Source organism: Drosophila hydei, unplaced genomic scaffold, assembly GCF_003285905.1.
Source record: "Drosophila hydei strain 15085-1641.00,03,60 unplaced genomic scaffold, DhydRS2 tig00000001-arrow-pilon, whole genome shotgun sequence".
NCBI lineage: Eukaryota > Metazoa > Arthropoda > Insecta > Diptera > Drosophilidae > Drosophila > Drosophila hydei.
In genome coordinates this window covers 8,941,071-8,957,347 of record NW_022045643.1, presented here as the reverse complement: position 1 = coordinate 8,957,347, position 16,277 = coordinate 8,941,071, and the positions used below count along the sequence as shown (strand labels likewise).

The following is a 16,277-nucleotide window of genomic DNA, read 5'->3' as shown; positions in this document are numbered from 1 at the left end:
TTTAGCGAATTTCACATAGTCGAAAGTCAAAGTAAGAATCAATTTTTTCCCCTAGAGATAAACTTAAATATCTTCGCATTGCTATTTTTTCCCAAAGAAAATCAATTTTTAGCCTACATAACAAATTTGGTAATTGTGGTTAGCAAATTCAGCGAGATATTCATAATTAAACTTGCAAGTTTTTTAACGAACCCTGAACATAGTATAAAAATATAACGGTTTTTAATCGAACAATTTAACATACAAGGATATCATTACCAAAAAAAAATTGAAATTAGAAAAAAATGCAAATTACTACAAAGGGTGTGCTAACCAAATGACTAGCAGTGCATATATGTCTGTATAATTCATCTTGTAAATAATTTCACTTGCTTGGCATAAAATTTAAAAACACAGAGTAGGCTTTCTATCGATAAGTAAAACTATCCCTAATACAATAGTTAAATATCGGTAATGAATTTGAAACCACAATGTCATCGATAGGCTTACCGATAGTGCTGTTTACAGCCATGGTATGGACAAAATTCAGATTGACAAACGAAATGGACGGTCCAAGTTGCGTATTCTGTGACATTGTAAAAGGCAAAAGTGAAACAATTTTAGAAGCGGAGTCCGAAGAATTTGTAATATTCAGAGACATAAAACCGGCAGCGCCAAATCATTACCTTATCGTGCCAAAGCAACATTACGATAGTCTAAAGACTCTCGACGAATCACACATAACAATGGGTACGTAGATTAAATGCAGCTATAAAGTGTACTTAGTTACACATTCATACATATATCTATTTTTTTCTAGTGAGGCACATGGAGAAAGAAATAAAAGCATTTTTCGTATCAAAAGGCATTAGTACACAAGACGCAATTTTCGGCTTCCATTATCCGCCATTCATCTCTGTAAAGCATTTGCACATGCATGGAATCGCTCCACGTTCCCAGATGTCGTTTGTCTCTCAGATGACGTATAAGCCTTCAACACCTTGGTTTAAAACTGTATGTAATAGCCGAATAAGATATTTGTTTAACTATCAAACGTTTGTTTATTTAGACAGAGGATGCACTGGCTTGTTTGAGGACAAAAGAAAAATGTTCGCCCCCGTAATTCAAAGAAATTTATTTTAAGTGCAATTCAGAAACAAATATATTATGTATATAATCGGCAGTATGTATATAACTAGAGAACCAGATATTTCAATTACTATCTGATGTTTGTTTATTTAGATACAGGAAACTTGTTTAAGGATTAAAGAAAAAGTTTTCCCATTTAATTTTCACAGACCAAAAGAAATTTTTTAGCAGTACAATTCAGAAAAAAATGTATTGTGTATATATTTTCCAGTGTGCATACTATATTTTCGGTATATTATGATATGCTTTATTCCTAAACTAATTCAAAGATAAATTAAATGATTGTATATAAACAATTAGCCAACACCTATATGCGAGAGTAGTTTAAAAAATATGTAAATTTATCATGTTAAAGGAAGGTAGACAGTAATATAATAGATAATAATGTAATGTAAATAAAAACTAATTGTTTAAATAAATATAATTTTTGTTAGCTTGAAAAATATTGCCGTTTTATTTTATACATGCAATAATTTTTCGTATAAATTATTATTTTTTATATTACTTAGCGTATTTAAAATTTAGGCTTTTTTTAGGCTTCAATCATTTTTGGATACTTTGCAGATTTTTAAAACCGTTCAATGCATTGCTTGTAGTTAATCTTAACCGTTTTTATATGAATCAGTCAAATGTAGTCAGAAATTTCTTTGCCTTCAAATCTGAACTCTGTCATTTTAGAGAATTTGCTAAAAACTTCACACAGAAAAAATATTTTAAACATTTAAGGGAACTATGGACTACTAATTGTACATGGTAAAAACATATAAAGAATTTTTTAATCGAACTTAATTTTTTTGTCAGAGAGTTCACAAATATTATTGTGCAAAAGGATAATAGAAATTGGAAAAAATTAGTAAAAAGGTGGCGCCAACCAAATGACTAGCTGTCTGTTTTATGCATTTTGTCAATAATTTCAGTTGTTTGGGGCGAAAACTAAAAATACAGAGTAGGTTAGCTATCGATAAGTTTTACTTAACTATCTCTAATACAATAGATAAATATCGGTTATGAATTTGAAATCACAATGTCATCGATAGGTGTGCCGATAGTGTTGTTTACATTATGTGGACAAAATGTAGTTTGGCAAACGAAATGGACGCTCCAAGTTGCGTATTCTGTGACATTGCAAAGGGGAAAAGTAAAACAATTTTAGAAGCGGACTCTGAAGGTTTTGTAATATTCAGAAATATAAAGCCGGCAGCGCCAAATCATTATCTTATCGTGCCAAAACAACATTACGATAGTCTAATGGTTCTCGACGAATCACACATAACTATGGGTACGTAGATTAAATGCACCTATTAATTGTGTTTATTTAAACATTTATACATATATATATATATTTTTTTTTTCTAGTGCGCAACATGGAGAAAGAAATGCAAGACTTTTTCGCATCAAAAGGCATTAGTACAAAAGACGCAATTTTTGGCTTCCATTATCCGCCATTAATCTCTGTGGAGCATTTGCACATGCATGGAATCGCTCCACGTTCCAAGATGTCATTTGCCTTTCAAATCACGTATAAACCTTCAACACCTTGGTTTAAAACTGTATGTAATAGCAGTATGATCGAATGTTTCTTTATCAATCTAATCTTTGCTTATTTAGACACAGGATGCACTGCTTTGTTTGAGGACAAAAGAAAAAGGTTCGCCCCCGTAACTTTCTCAAACTCAAAGAAATTTCTTTTGAGTGCAATGTAGAAATAAATATATTGTGTATATAATCGCCAGCCAGTGTGTATATAGCTATATAATCAGATATTTCAATTACTATCTGATGTTTGTTTATTTAGATACAGGAAACTTGTTTAAGGACAAAAGAAAAAGTTTTCCCATTCAATTTTCACAGACCGAAAGAAATTTCTTAGAAAAACAATTCAGAAATAAATGTATTGTGTATATATTTTCCAGTATGCATACTGTATTTTCGGTATATTATGATATGCTTTATTCCTAAACTAAGTCACAGATAAATTAATGGTTGTATATAAACAAATAGCCAACACCTATGTGCGAGGGTAGTTTCGAAAATATGTAAATATAACATGTTAAAAGAAGACAGACAGTAATATAATAGATAAATAATAATATAATGTAAATAAAAAATAATTGTATTAATAAATATAATTTTTTTAGCTCAAAAACTTTTAAGACAACCCTTGCTTTATATATACAATAAATTATTAAGCTAATCATTTTAGGTATAAATTATTATTTTTTATACTACTTAGCGTATTTAAAATTTAGGCATTTTTTAGGCTTCAATAACTTTTGGATACTTTGCAGATTTTTAAAACCTTTCAATACATTTTGTAGTAGTTAATTATAACTTTTTTATATGAATCAGTCAAATGTAGTCGGAAATTTCTTTGCCTTCAAATCTTAGAGAATCTGAACGCCGTCATTTTAGAGAATTTACTAAAAACTTCACACAGAAGAAATATTTTAAACATTTAATTGAATTATGGACCACTAATTGTCATCTTTGCAAAGACAAACTGTTAAAAGACTTCGAATTGTTTATGAATATTTGTAATACTTAAGATCCTAAGTTAAACATGTTATGAAATGCAAACTCTCAGATCATACAGTAATTTTGCATATTAAAAAAATATTTAGGATCGTTTTTAACAATTCTAAACTTATTAAAACTATTTAAAATGTTTATGAATTATTTAAATGTTCGCAGATCTTTTCCCAAAAACATTTTTGGATGTGATAATTAGTGAGTTTCATTAAGGAATTTTACACAGTTGACAAATATCGAAAAATATTTCAAAATATTAATTTTTGAAGTAATTTTCAATTTTCTCAAATTTATATATATCTTCATCTGAAATTTTACTTAGGTATTCATCCAGCGTTGTTCCATAAATGATATCTTTCAAATTGAACAAATATGTTTGTAGCTTAAGGAATTTCGCACATATTTAACAAAGATTCAAGCCCATATTTTTTAGGAAATTGGGATCATCTGTATGGCTATTCATGTGTCGCTTGAGATATGAGCTCTTGGGAAATGGCATCAGGCAGATAACACACTTGAAGGGACGTTCATCGGTCATGTGAACCCTTCTATGCCTTTGAAGAGCACCCGGCTGCACATATGCTGCCTGGCAGAGATTACACTTATATGGACGCATTCCCGTGTGAATTCGCTTATGTACCGTTAGATTACCAGCGTTAGCAAATGTCTTGGGGCACTCCAGGCACTTGAAGGGTCGCTCGCCTGTATGTGTACGTATGTGCTCATTGAGTCGGCCACGCTGGGTGAAGGCCTTCACGCAATGCGGACATTTGTAGGGACGTTCACCTGTATGGGCCCTGATGTGATCTGCCAGGTTGCCTGGGTTGACAAACTCCTTGGGGCACATTTGACACTTGTGCTCGCGCTTTCGTGCATGAAAACGTTCGTGCAGGACGAGTTTCTTTTTGCTTAGGAATTCCTTGCCGCAAGTGGAGCAGCAATTGGCGATTTTCTTGCTGGGTAAAGATTCATCAATGGCAAAACTTTCGCTATTAGTTTCACAGATCACATCACATTCTATTTTAAACTGACAAGCTGAATAGATATTCGAGTTCCAAGTGTCCTCAACTTTCGTTTGGGAGTCGGTGTACACACATTTATCCATTTCATCGGTCAAATCCTCTTCACTTTGTTGTTCTTCAATTTTTACAGAGATCATATTCTCAGCCCATTCAGCCAGTTGCAAATTGTTTGCCTCAAGCATCTGCCAGAAATACTGTTGACTCTCCTCGCATTTTCGTTTGAATTCATAGAAATTGCGTGCATCCGAAATGCACGATTCGCAAATTTGCTGGGGCAGTGCATCATCTTTGTTTACTTCACAGCTGGTGCACTCGGTTAGCATTTCAGCCAGGCTGGGTTCGTTTGCCTGTGGTTCCTGCTCGTCGAATATGTCCACTAGTTTATTTGCGTTATCTCTGCAAACGCGGCAGAACTTTTCCATTGCTTTAATTTATGCTCTGCAAATATTGTATACAAATAAAATAGTTTGAAAGACAAATCTATCCTGTGTAGCTGACAGAATTTTTATGTATTTTAACGCGAATTGACTTTGGTCACACTAAAATATACCACACAAATATATATACCATAAAATCATTTTAAAACCATTAAAGCGCCAATAATAAATAGTTCAAAACAGGTTTGCTACTACATTAATTTTGAAATAATAAAAGAAACTAACATTTTTAAAAAATTATATTATTTATTTTTTAAATATTATATAAAATATGCAAATTTTAGTCGATATTTGCACACACTATCTATCGGTATTGAAAAACATCGCCGCAAGTAGTATGCGAAAAAGAAAGCATCGTTGGTATCGATATTATATCAACAATACCAGAGTCGACTTCAGCTGTGTGTGCTGTTCTCTGCTCGCTGCTCGTTTTTCGTATGTTTGTGTCCGCTACCCATGCATGTGTGCTTGTGCGTGTGTGTGTGTTTGTGCGTGTGTGCGCTGTGGCATTTGTGTGTGTGTGCGTGTGCAAAATCAGTGTCTTTGAAAAAAGCAGAAAACTGATCAAAGAGCCACAAAACTACAAAGTTCCTATTTTACACAATTCGTGTCCCGTGTTCAGCATAAAAGTGGCCAAAATTCGACGAAAACAGCGCAAGTGTGATAAAACCAACGTGCCACAGCCGTCTGCAAAACGAACGAAAACAAAAGAGAACAGTGTTGATAGTACGACAAGCATTTTAAGCAGTGGCAGCGGCAGCGGTAGCAGCAGCGGCGCCGGCAGTAGAGCCAGCAGCGGCAATAACAACAACAACAGCAAGCGCGCATACGCGTCGTTGGGCCGGGGAGCGGCCGACGTTGTACCTGAAGTTCGTTTACTCCCAACAGCAGCAACAACAACAACCACTCGAGCAGCAGCAGCGGCGGCGGCAGCGGCCGCAGCAGCAACAACAAAAGCAGCAACAACCACAGAGGCAGCTGCCGGCCGGTGTCCGGCTAACGAAACTGTTGTTAGCGGTGGGCGGGGCGGTGGGGGTGTCGAAGGCGCACAGCTAACAAAGGGGCCGCTGAATGCGACGCATTTGTCGCTACCCGTTTGTTTGCGCACCGTGCAAAAGCTTGCCGCTGAGCTCGACGCGAAAGGCGACGTCAGCGTCAGCGTCAGCAGTGACGTCGACAGCGACGTTAACGTTAACGTCATGTCGGAAACGGGCTGCCGGCACTATCAGAGCTACGTAAAGGAGCACAGCTACGATACCTTTCGTGTTATCGATGCCTACTTCGCTGCCTGCGTCAACAAGGATGCGCGTGAGAAAAAGGTGAGCAGCAGTAGCAGCAGCCGCAGCAGCAGCACCAAGAACCAACCCTCCCTAACCCCTTCTCCATAGGCCATACACTGCAATTGCTTCGAGTGCGGCAGCTATGGCATCCAGTTGTACGCCTGCCTGCATTGCATCTACTTTGGCTGCCGGGGTGCTCACATTACCAGCCATCTGAGAGCCAAGAAACACAATATTGCATTGGAGCTGTCGCATGGCACGCTTTACTGTTATGCGTGTCGTGATTTTATATACGATGCACGCAGTCGTGACTACGCCATAATCAATCGCAAGCTGGAAGCGAAGGATCTGCAAAAGAGCCTCGGCTGGCAGCCATGGATACCGACACCCAAGGAGACGAATCTTCTGCTGGCCAATGCCCGTCGGCGTCTGGTGCGACCAAATCAAACGATTGGGTTGCGAGGCTTGCTCAATCTGGGTGCAACCTGCTTCATGAACTGTATTGTCCAGGTGAGGCTGCAGCTATAAGAAGGGATATTTAAAAAATTATTAAATATCGCGTTACAAATAAGTTCAAGTCTCATCTCTAACATCAGCTGTTTTATGGCATTGGGCAATAACAACAAAAGTCGATAATTGCAATAACAAAAAATGCAATTGGTATTTGCTTGAACGCTTGCTATCGATTATTATCGTAAAGGACAAGGCGCGGTTTTTAAATGCTAACAAGTTAATCAATAGATATTAGCAGTATATGTATATATCTACCATATCATACATCTGACCTCTGATATTCAATTACTATTTACCTTGTGCCCTCATATCTATAAGCATTCAGTGACAGTAAGGGTATTTAAAGTTCGTCATGTCTACTTAATCTGTTTTATGTAATTTATATCTCAACTGAATGCTTCTCCTTAGGCACTGGTGCACACGCCGCTGTTGAGCGACTATTTCATGTCTGATCGCCACGACTGTGGCAGTAAATCCACACACAAGTGTTTGGTATGCGAGGTGTCGCGTCTTTTCCAGGTAAGCGCATGCGCAGTAGCCAATTTATACAGTTCAACCAATTGATTTGGCTTTTTGTGCAGGAGTTCTATTCGGGCTCACGTTCCCCCTTGTCGCTGCATCGCTTGCTGCATTTAATTTGGAACCATGCGAAACACTTGGCCGGCTATGAGCAGCAGGATGCGCATGAGTTTTTCATAGCCACGCTCGATGTGCTGCATCGACATTGTGTGAAGGCCAAGTCGGAGCATGAGAGCAAGAGCAACAGCTCGAGCGCAACGGGCGGCAATTCCAGCTCAAGTGCCAATGCAACAGCCACGCATTGCTATGGCCAGTGCAACTGCATCATCGATCAAATATTTACGGGTATGCTGCAGAGCGATGTCGTCTGCCAGGCATGCAACGGCGTTTCGACCACATTCGATCCCTTCTGGGACATCTCACTGGATCTCGGCGAGACGACAACGCATGGCGGCGTCACGCCGAAAACGCTGATCGATTGCCTGGAGCGTTATACGCGGGCCGAGCACCTCGGCTCGGCGGCCAAAATCAAATGCTCCACCTGCAAGTCGTATCAGGAGTCCACCAAACAATTTAGCCTGCGCACTTTGCCCAGCGTCGTGTCGTTCCATCTGAAGCGCTTCGAGCATTCAGCGTTGATCGATCGCAAAATCTCGTCGTTCATTCAGTTTCCCGTCGAATTCGATATGACGCCCTTTATGTCCGAAAAGAACAATGCCTATGGCGACTTTCGGTTCTCGCTGTATGCCGTTGTCAATCATGTGGGCACCATCGATACCGGCCACTACACGGCCTACGTGCGACATCAGAAGGATACGTGGGTCAAGTGCGATGATCATGTGATAACAATGGCATCGCTCAAGCAGGTGCTCGACAGCGAGGGGTGAGAGCAATGCAGACAACCATGTATTAAATGTTCTAAATTATTCATTTACTCTCTTCTTTGCAGTTATTTATTATTCTATCATAAGAATGTTTTGGAGTATGAGTGAGCCATGGACAAGGACACAAATTCAGCGCATCCATAGAGACTGTTTCCCCCCTCACAAATCACTCACTCACACACACACACAAAGGCACTCTGGGTGCCAGTGCATGTAGCATACACACATACAACTACGACTACAACTACAAATACAAATACAAAATGCAGACAAGAACGCGGCAGCGCTTAAACAACAAATCTTAATCTTAATTAATGAAAAATACATATTGTTCTAAGTATTTCCAGCACATAATGCTAAAAACTAAACGAATGCTAAACTACAAATTGCTTATGTATGTAAAACAATGGAAACAAAAAAAAAAGAAAAAAGAAAACAAACAAAAAATTAATGCATAGCAACCAAAATGCGACGCAAGAAAGAAACAAAACGAAATATCACAATTTTTGCTCTTAGTCACGAAATTTCCAACAATTTAAACAAAAAAATGAAAAATGAAACTAACTGATACAATCTTCGAAGTTAAGAGCAGCTACTTGTTTTGTTTTTAGAGCGGAAAATTTGTTCTTTATTTATTTAATACTATTCAGCAATTGAAACAAAAAAAAACAAAATCCTAAAAAATAGAAAAAAATTTAATTTCAACACTTGGGCTCGTCCGGGAATTGAACCCGGGACCTCTCGCACCCGAAGCGAGAATCATACCCCTAGACCAACGAGCCAGTTGAAGGTGGTTCGCCATATTGTATATTTCACATTGCTGCGACGGCGCTGACTATTACATATTGTGTATATATTCGGAAGCGCATGCAACACGTGTTAGAAAGAGAAGACTACAGTATGAGTTTGGGTTCGTGTCTACGCTAAACGGAATTGCTATATCAGTCAAGATACACACCAGTAGTTTTTGTTACGCTCGAATACTTCGGCAAAACTTAGTATGGGGTAAATACTCTGTTAATATGTTAAAAGGTATATTGACTATATAAGCAATTTAATTTTTTAATATAGAAATTATTATCCAACCGTATTAGACAAACAATCAACTTAAATGTAGTTATTCTTATATTAACAGTTTGGGAGTGACCTATTCTTTATATTATTATCTAATTTACTGAAACCTTAATAAAGGCGAGGATTAATATGGTATTTTCTAAGTTCAAATGTTATTTATGTAGTTTGTTTATAAAAAACCGAGGTTTTTTAATAAAAATTATTTATAAATTGAGGAATGCCAACAATATTGTTATCGATCTCAGAATATTTTACAGCACTGGTTGCCGTTAAGAAAACGGGGCTACGGCGATTAGCTTGATTCAAAAAGAACTGTTAAGCTAACGAGTAACCACCAACGGTACGCAAGTAGAGACAGCTGTAGAATGGAAATTGAAAGTAGCAATAAATCAAAAAAATACTCCTGGCTATCCTCATCTAAATTTCCCGTGTTTAAGAAGCCAGAGAATATGAGCCTCGAAAGCTGTATTTGTAATCGCAAACGAGGGTCTATTTTCTGCACCAGTTGTAAGAAATCGTTTTTGGGCCGCATTGGAGAACGATGTCAGATGCATCCAGAAGTAAACAGTTTGATCTCCTCTATGTATATTAACATAAATTCAATGATCTTGTGTTTTAAGGTTGCATATCTTATGGATGCGCGCAATTGCGCTTTCTGTGGAGCTGCTGCTAAAGATTTACGGATGGCGGATGAAATGTATCGCAATTGTTGTTGACAACCGACATAAACGTATACAGATGAAATATGTGAAATATAGAAACAAAGAACCCCATAAATATATACATATAAATATGTAGGTAAACAAAAACAATGGTTTTAATTACACTGCGATGTTTGTATATTTGTACAAACGTATGAACACTTTCAGAGCTGCATACAATTGTTTAGCATTTTACAGCACCGGTAAGCACCGTTACTTCAATATTTGGAGATAGTGTTGGCAACTTAGCTATTTTCCAATTGGCAAATCGACCTACAATTTAAAAAAAATGTATAGGTGTTTAATGGATTGTGTTGACTGGCAGATAATCGTTAGCTGTTTATCTAGCTTTTTATGGCTGTACCTATCGGCTCAGCACTGACTGCTTGCTTAGTTGAATATTTTCGCGACGCAAATGTGTACAAATAAATAATAATTTTTTACTCTTTGTACGCATTTGTTTTCTTTGAAAGGTAATTGATATTAAACACTAATTGTGTGCATATACAAGTGCATAGAACAACTGTATTTTCCTTTTAACTTATTTTTTTTACGAAAAGAAGTTATTTTAAGCGGAATTCATGTGCATAAACAAATATGCATATGTATGCAGATATGAATACATCTGTGCACATGTGCACGCTTGAATGTTTGTGACGACTTAAAGAATTTGATGGACGACTTAAAGAATTTGATTTATAAGTCATAATTTAAATATAAAGTAATAAATGTTCTACAGCATATTTTCTAATTGATTGCTGGAGGCAGCAACATTTCAGTCAGAATGAACCTCAAACCTGGATTGACCGACTGCAATAACAATAAGAGCAACTGGAGAGACAGAAACAAAAAGAGCAACAACAACGACAGCAGCGAGGGCAAGGCCAAGGGTACTGGAAGCAAACTGAAATACGATCTGCCAGAAGATTACAAGTATGAGGTGCATCCGTGCATCTGCTATCGGCCCCAACAGGCATTCGAATGCGGACGCTGTCATCATTACTTTCACGGACGCATTAGCGAGCGTTGCAAGCAGCATCCAATGGTATGTGCTCATCGGTTTTTATTGAGTTGGAATTATTATTAATGGGAAAAATGATAATCTGTTCAGGATTTCTTTCTGATGGACTTTCGCCACTGCCCATACTGCTTGGCACCCATAACGGACATCAAGGTATCGACATTGACATGGGCGGAAATACGCAAAATCGAAGATGCCAATTTACCAAATGACGGCGACGATTTGTAGCTGGGTTTGAGACTCAACGCAATTAATTAGTATTAATATAGACGTACATTTAATATGTATTCATTCACAAGCAATGCTTGGACCCGTTATTACAATTTCTGAGTATATTATTAAATATATAATGTGTCTAGTGTACACCCAAAACTGTGCTATTAATCCACACCCAATTGACTTAATACGCCTGCAGCACTGCGACGCCGGCATCAACACAACGAAACCAAAGCCAGACACCTGCCCACACACGCACACACAGTCGATAGTCGGCTGAGCGTTTCCAGCGTGACATTTATGAAGTACTCAATGTCGTCGACAGCTTGACTCGAAGTAAGTTCCACATAAGCTGGAGGCAAGCAGCATCAGGGCGCGTAAGTAGCAGTAGAAGCAGCTTGACATGATTGCATGTTGCATGCGGCATGTGGCATATGGCATATGCCATATGGAATATGTGGCAAAGAGCGCAACTTAAGCAGTTGGCATGACTTGGCATCAAGTAAGTGAAGTGTTGTGGCTAATGCCTGCATCGATTTAATGTCCTTTCTCCTTCTCTGTTGCAGGTGATAGACACTCAGTTCAGCACTCAGTTGCCTTTATGGGGGCAAATGTTGCCTGCCGCCTACTGACAAAAGGATCCATCACTTTGCTGCACGCTTAAAGCATCTTAAACACAGAGTTGACAATTTGTAAAGAGTTCGCGTTTAACTTATTCGTTGTGCACCATTATCGCAGCGCTTAGCTTCAAAACCATTCCCAGGGCGACATCATTCAAATTGCCAAACAAATTCGTGTCGCCGTTAACAATTCAATCACTTAAAAGTTCGAATCGCCTTACAATGCTTCCCCAGCGTCCAACTGGCCAACTGCAACGGCAATCTAGCTGCCGCTGCTGCTGCTGCTGTCTGAGAAATCTTGTGTATATCTCTGGGCAATGTTAGCGTGGCGTGGCATCTGCATCGGTTTGTTTGCCACTGAAGTTCCTACTTATCTCAACAGCTTGCCGCATAGCCATTCAATGGATTCCCTTGATTTGGCCTCAACTCTGCAACTGAGGCCTTGAAGTGTCTGCTCTTGTCTGCTGCTGCTTTACTGGCCAAGTTTTAAAGCCTTATTTCTTCAACAACAAACAACTAGTCAACGGGTCAGGTCAAGTTTTTACACACTTGTGTCTACATATGAGAGTATTTCATATTATTAGGAAAATAACGGTGAAAGTAAAGAAGTTCCTTTAATAAAAATTATAATCAGATTTATAAATATAATTTTGAATTTACTGCAGGAAGTTCTTTTCTAACTATGCTGTCTGACTTAGTCGCTTGGCTAAACTTTAGTTAGTTAATCAAAGCAACTTTATGTATTCGCTTGCACTCAACTCCCATGTGATGCTGCATGGACATCTATATATGCCCTTATCACTAGAATAATACTCGTGCTCTGAATTGAGCTGCCAAGCCACAGTTCGCTTTCATTGTTGCAGTTGATCCCCAACGTTTGCTACCCCTTCGTAGCGCCAACTGGCATTGGCTTCGTGTCTAATTTCCGTTGTCCTGTTTGTCTGTCTGTTCTCCACTTTTTGTGTAGCCTCGGGGGCTCTTCCGAGTGAGCTGCACAATTGCTTTCATGCTGATTTTATTTGCCGCAACACTCACAGCCGACAGCTTGACTGTCTCTCCGTCTTTCTGCAATCCGACCCATTGTAAGTTTTAGGCAGCGCGACGGCAGCGGGCCAACAACTTAACCAAGCATTAGCACTATTTAAGAGCTGCAACGCGGCGGCAAATGCAGTTGAAAATTTTCCAATTAGTGCTGCTATTTGAGTTGCTTGGCGCTGCCGCTCCAGCCCCGTTGGCCGTGGTCCATGGTCCATTGCATTCAGCTTGCCGTAATCTTGGCAATTAGTTTTGCCGACTCGAGGAGTTGCAGCTGCCGCTGTTGCGCCTGATACTCGCTGCTGCAATTGTAAATTATGCAATTGCTTAAAATATTCATGAAAAGTTTCATGGCCAGTCAACAGTTGCCCTCAACTCAGCAGCAACGCATATAAAATCAGTTGAGCGCATCCTTTATGTGAGTGTGTGTCCTCTGCTTGGCTGTTTGGCTGTTTGGCTGTTTGTGCCGGGTGAAAAATGAACGTTGTTTTTCTTTAAGCATCTCGCGTGCCCGCGCCATTGTCAATGCGCCGCCTTTCATTGTGCTCGTCGTGGCTCTCTTCCACTCGCCTGCCACTTTGCGTCGCCCGTTCCATTACTGAAGTGTGCACTTCCGCTAAATGGTATTTGGGGCAAGCACATAAGCTTACGATATAGCAGCAGATAGCAGCCGACTTGACTCTACCCCTGCGACCCTTTCCCTGTTCCAAATCTAGTGACGCTTGCAATTTTTATGGCAAACATGACAGCGAAAGTGAAAGAGAGAGGAGAGAGAGAGGGAGAGGGAGAAGGCAGACGGCATTGTTCCACTTTTGTAAGCATTGAGCTCTTTATTAGCATTACTCTTATCTTTTAGAGGAATCTATATATCTATTCAGGCCAGGCACAGCGTCTTGGGCAGCCGCCGCTGCTCGTCTTCTATGCACTTTGTAATGGCTGTAATTGAATATTAAGCATGGTTAATCTAGTTTAATATGTATTTGCAGTTGCATTCGACTTACCCCATCTGGAGCCAAGTACCACGGGACAAACAGCATGTTTCGCCAAAGGATCTAGCACACCAGCTGCATTCAAATTGTGCCACAGCAGCGCTTTGCCTCGCCGTGGCTGCACCACAAGCTGCAGTTTTGGGAATATGGTTGCGCCCCCAATATCAACGTCATTCGCCTGCATTGATAATAATAGATGGTATTTTAATTATGATTAAATAATAATCCTTTATCTTTGTACACACATAGAAAACAACTGTAGCCAAGCGAGTGCTGCGCGCTCTGCAGGCTTTCGTGGCTGCGCCTTGGCCCAGGGCAAAGTTAAGCACGTGCAGCTCACTATGCTCTGGCACATCCATTGCTGACATATCAGCAATTCGATGGTTTACGTTGAGCTTTACCCTGTTGGCCTCAGCTTCGGAAACTGCCGCATTTTGAATAGCTGCAATTTCACTATCGTATAGCACATCGTGGTAGAGCTGTATCAAGGGCTCCGAACTCAGCTGCTCCAGCTTCAAGGGCGCCAGCTTTAAGTAAGCTGAGTTCTTGTTGACGTAGCTGCAGGTCAAATTATGTGTCTTCCGCTCTGGCCAGAGTCCGCGGCAAGCCTTCTCCATAACTTTGGGCCTTGGCTTGTACTTGGCGCGCTGAGCAATGAAGACTTTTTCGTCTACTGCCAGATACTTATCCACCATCAGAGCGATTTTATCGCTGCTGGCATCACGAACAAGATTCTTCGTTATTTTATCAGCCATTTCTTGCCAGCCGGGCTCTATGCCAGCCACTCGCGGCGTGTGCGAGACATCCGCTGTCAAAGCAGACCTGAATTTAGTAGGTAAAATAATTATTTATCAAATGTATGCTTACGCTCGTTGACAATGGCCTGAGCATACTTTCTGTATAGCTTTTTGCGCTTCAAGCCGAGCACTCGACTGAACAGCTTATCATAGGGCTGCTTGTATAGTCGCAGTGCCGTGCGATACCAATGCGCACATCTGGCGAACTCTGTGCTGTTGAGGAGAGTGTCCGCCAGGACCAAGCAATCGGGTGTTGTGAGATAGGAGCTGAAGGGAAATGGAACGAGTCTTTTTCAGCTTTATTCTTCCGATTAGTTGGTCTATACATCACCCACTCGTATTGCTTGTCGAGGAGCATGCCCTTGGCCATGTGCGATGTCTCCAGATTGTAGACACTCTCAATGCGCAATAAGCCCTCAATTGCTGTCTTCAAATCTTTCTCGCTTGGCACCTGCTCCAGCAGCTTTTGCATCTCTTCCATTTTGGCCTGATTTGCAAGGTACGCCAGCCATTTGGGCCAGTCCTGCTGTAACCGTCTCAGCAATGTAAATGCGTTTAGGGGATTTGCAACATATTCCTCTTGCTTTTCGGGGCTACGCAGCGGCTTACGCTCCAACATCAGCTGGTAGCTGTGAGTAACTGAATTTGATAACTAATTTCACAACTGACTTTAGCAGTTGGCCTTACAGCTTTATCATATTTAGCTTCTGCTGCATGTCTTTGGCCATCACTTCCAAGCTACTCAGCAGCTTGTGTTCCAGCTGCAACAACTTAGTCATGCTTCCATCAGATCTGCTGTACACAAATATTTCGTTTTCCATTTCCGCCTTGCAAAATGCTGCCTGTAGCACTACAAAACATACGAAAATCCACGTCATTTTCAGCTGAACCCACTATTCCTACTGTATTCTCTATGTAGTATAAACCACTTTCAAATTCAGCTAAAAGTTTTTATACAAATTTAATTTAAATTCCATGGTTTATTTACAAGCTGCATGCATTAGGCTTAGCGTGACCAGATAGCTGCAATCATTCAATGCAACTATTGTGTGTTCGACTGGAAGATACCCTCGGAAAGGTTCTATCTCTCGTGTATTTCGTTATCTTATTCTTGTTGGCAGAACGTTTTCATTTCCTATTTTAAAATGCGCTTTGTACTTTTTTCTTGCTTACTATTTATGATATATAAGACATTAAAATTTCTATAATTATCATTAAGAATTTGCATGATCATCAAGAAAAATGTCTGCAACTTCTAAGGGATCTACATCATTAAAAAGTTTCTTACATATATGAAGATCAATAAAATTGTGAGGCTAAGCAAAGTGATGATAATTATCATAATAATCATTATCAAAATAAAAAAAAAAAAGAATTATTAAAATAATTTTTTTTTGAGATTATTTATATTTAATATTTTATATTTATTATGCTATATTTTGTGAAGGCAGACATTGTCTCATTTTTAATGGACACTTAAAATACCATTTCAGATACAAATAAAGTTAAAGC

The 16,277-nt window shown here is 39.3% G+C and overlaps 5 protein-coding genes and 1 non-coding gene across 9 annotated transcripts; 3 read left to right on the top strand and 3 right to left on the bottom strand.

Moving 5' to 3' along the window:
* The first annotated feature begins 397 nt into the window (after nucleotides 1-397).
* LOC111603318 (histidine triad nucleotide-binding protein 3) lies at nucleotides 398-3,212 on the top strand. 4 transcript variants are annotated; one of them, XR_003944206.1, is made up of 5 exons: nucleotides 1,989-2,078; nucleotides 2,166-2,407; nucleotides 2,485-2,678; nucleotides 2,737-2,864; nucleotides 2,924-3,212. XR_003944206.1 is itself a non-coding variant. In XM_030223794.1 (4 exons), exons 1-4 carry the CDS (start codon nucleotides 2,023-2,025, stop codon nucleotides 2,788-2,790), a joined length of 546 nt encoding a protein of 181 aa, XP_030079654.1. In that variant the 5' UTR covers nucleotides 2,001-2,022; the 3' UTR covers nucleotides 2,791-3,212. The 4 variants fall into 4 exon arrangements, 3 of the variants coding, with proteins under 3 accessions (XP_030079655.1, XP_023176607.2, XP_030079654.1); XM_030223794.1 differs by having other exon boundaries at nucleotides 2,001-2,078; nucleotides 2,737-3,212; XM_030223795.1 differs by lacking the exons at nucleotides 1,989-2,078; nucleotides 2,166-2,407 and adding an exon at nucleotides 398-729 and having other exon boundaries at nucleotides 2,737-3,212.
* A 739-nt stretch (nucleotides 3,213-3,951) lies between these two features.
* LOC111603319 (zinc finger protein 32-like) lies at nucleotides 3,952-5,200 on the bottom strand. The gene has a single exon (XM_023320841.2). The coding sequence runs from the start codon at nucleotides 5,099-5,101 to the stop codon at nucleotides 4,061-4,063; it is 1,041 nt and encodes a 346-aa protein (XP_023176609.2). The 5' UTR covers nucleotides 5,102-5,200; the 3' UTR covers nucleotides 3,952-4,060.
* Nucleotides 5,201-5,619: 419 nt separating this feature from the next.
* LOC111603312 (ubiquitin carboxyl-terminal hydrolase nonstop) lies at nucleotides 5,620-8,848 on the top strand (the record flags this gene model as incomplete). Its single annotated transcript, XM_023320833.2, has 5 exons — nucleotides 5,620-6,435; nucleotides 6,505-6,906; nucleotides 7,318-7,428; nucleotides 7,491-8,311; nucleotides 8,378-8,848. Coding segments are annotated over 5 exons (2,193 nt in total), but the record flags the coding sequence as incomplete, so codon positions are not given.
* Nucleotides 8,849-9,022: 174 nt separating this feature from the next.
* Trnap-cgg lies at nucleotides 9,023-9,094 on the bottom strand. The gene has a single exon. It is a non-coding gene; the product is annotated as a tRNA-Pro (tRNA).
* Nucleotides 9,095-10,537: 1,443 nt separating this feature from the next.
* Nucleotides 10,538-11,473, top strand: LOC111603330 (uncharacterized protein CG13380). The gene is made up of 3 exons (XM_023320864.2): nucleotides 10,538-10,560; nucleotides 10,852-11,132; nucleotides 11,199-11,473. Exons 2-3 carry the CDS (start codon nucleotides 10,872-10,874, stop codon nucleotides 11,334-11,336), a joined length of 399 nt encoding a protein of 132 aa, XP_023176632.2. The 5' UTR covers nucleotides 10,538-10,560; nucleotides 10,852-10,871; the 3' UTR covers nucleotides 11,337-11,473.
* Nucleotides 11,474-13,822: 2,349 nt separating this feature from the next.
* LOC111603328 (prolyl 4-hydroxylase subunit alpha-1) lies at nucleotides 13,823-15,661 on the bottom strand. Its single transcript, XM_023320862.2, has 6 exons — nucleotides 15,453-15,661; nucleotides 15,101-15,394; nucleotides 14,836-15,032; nucleotides 14,214-14,776; nucleotides 13,981-14,146; nucleotides 13,823-13,915 (listed from the first exon to the last, which is right to left on the bottom strand). The coding sequence occupies exons 1-6, from the start codon at nucleotides 15,641-15,643 to the stop codon at nucleotides 13,854-13,856; spliced, it is 1,473 nt and encodes a 490-aa protein (XP_023176630.2). The 5' UTR covers nucleotides 15,644-15,661; the 3' UTR covers nucleotides 13,823-13,853.
* Nucleotides 15,662-16,277: the final 616 nt, after the last annotated feature.

What these genes read in the sequence shown, in the direction of transcription:
- LOC111603319 (XM_023320841.2), bottom strand. Translation starts at nt 5,101, where the DNA reads ATGGAAAAGTTCTGCCGCGTTTGCAGAGATAACGCAAATAAACTAGTG.
- LOC111603330 (XM_023320864.2), top strand. Translation starts at nt 10,872, where the DNA reads ATGAACCTCAAACCTGGATTGACCGACTGCAATAACAATAAGAGCAAC. An exon ending in GTTGCAAGCAGCATCCAATG is followed by an intron (nt 11,133 to 11,198) that starts GTATGTGCTCAT and finishes TAATCTGTTCAG; the next exon opens with GATTTCTTTCTGATGGACTT.
- LOC111603328 (XM_023320862.2), bottom strand. Translation starts at nt 15,643, where the DNA reads ATGACGTGGATTTTCGTATGTTTTGTAGTGCTACAGGCAGCATTTTGC. An exon ending in CTCCTCGACAAGCAATACGA is followed by an intron (nt 15,033 to 15,100) that starts GTGGGTGATGTA and finishes ATTTCCCTTCAG; the next exon opens with CTCCTATCTCACAACACCCG. An exon ending in TCAGGCCATTGTCAACGAGC is followed by an intron (nt 14,777 to 14,835) that starts GTAAGCATACAT and finishes CTGCTTTGACAG; the next exon opens with CGGATGTCTCGCACACGCCG.
- LOC111603318 (XM_030223794.1), top strand. Translation starts at nt 2,023, where the DNA reads ATGCATTTTGTCAATAATTTCAGTTGTTTGGGGCGAAAACTAAAAATA. An exon ending in CGAATCACACATAACTATGG is followed by an intron (nt 2,408 to 2,484) that starts GTACGTAGATTA and finishes TTTTTTTTCTAG; the next exon opens with TGCGCAACATGGAGAAAGAA. An exon ending in CAACACCTTGGTTTAAAACT is followed by an intron (nt 2,679 to 2,736) that starts GTATGTAATAGC and finishes TTGCTTATTTAG; the next exon opens with ACACAGGATGCACTGCTTTG.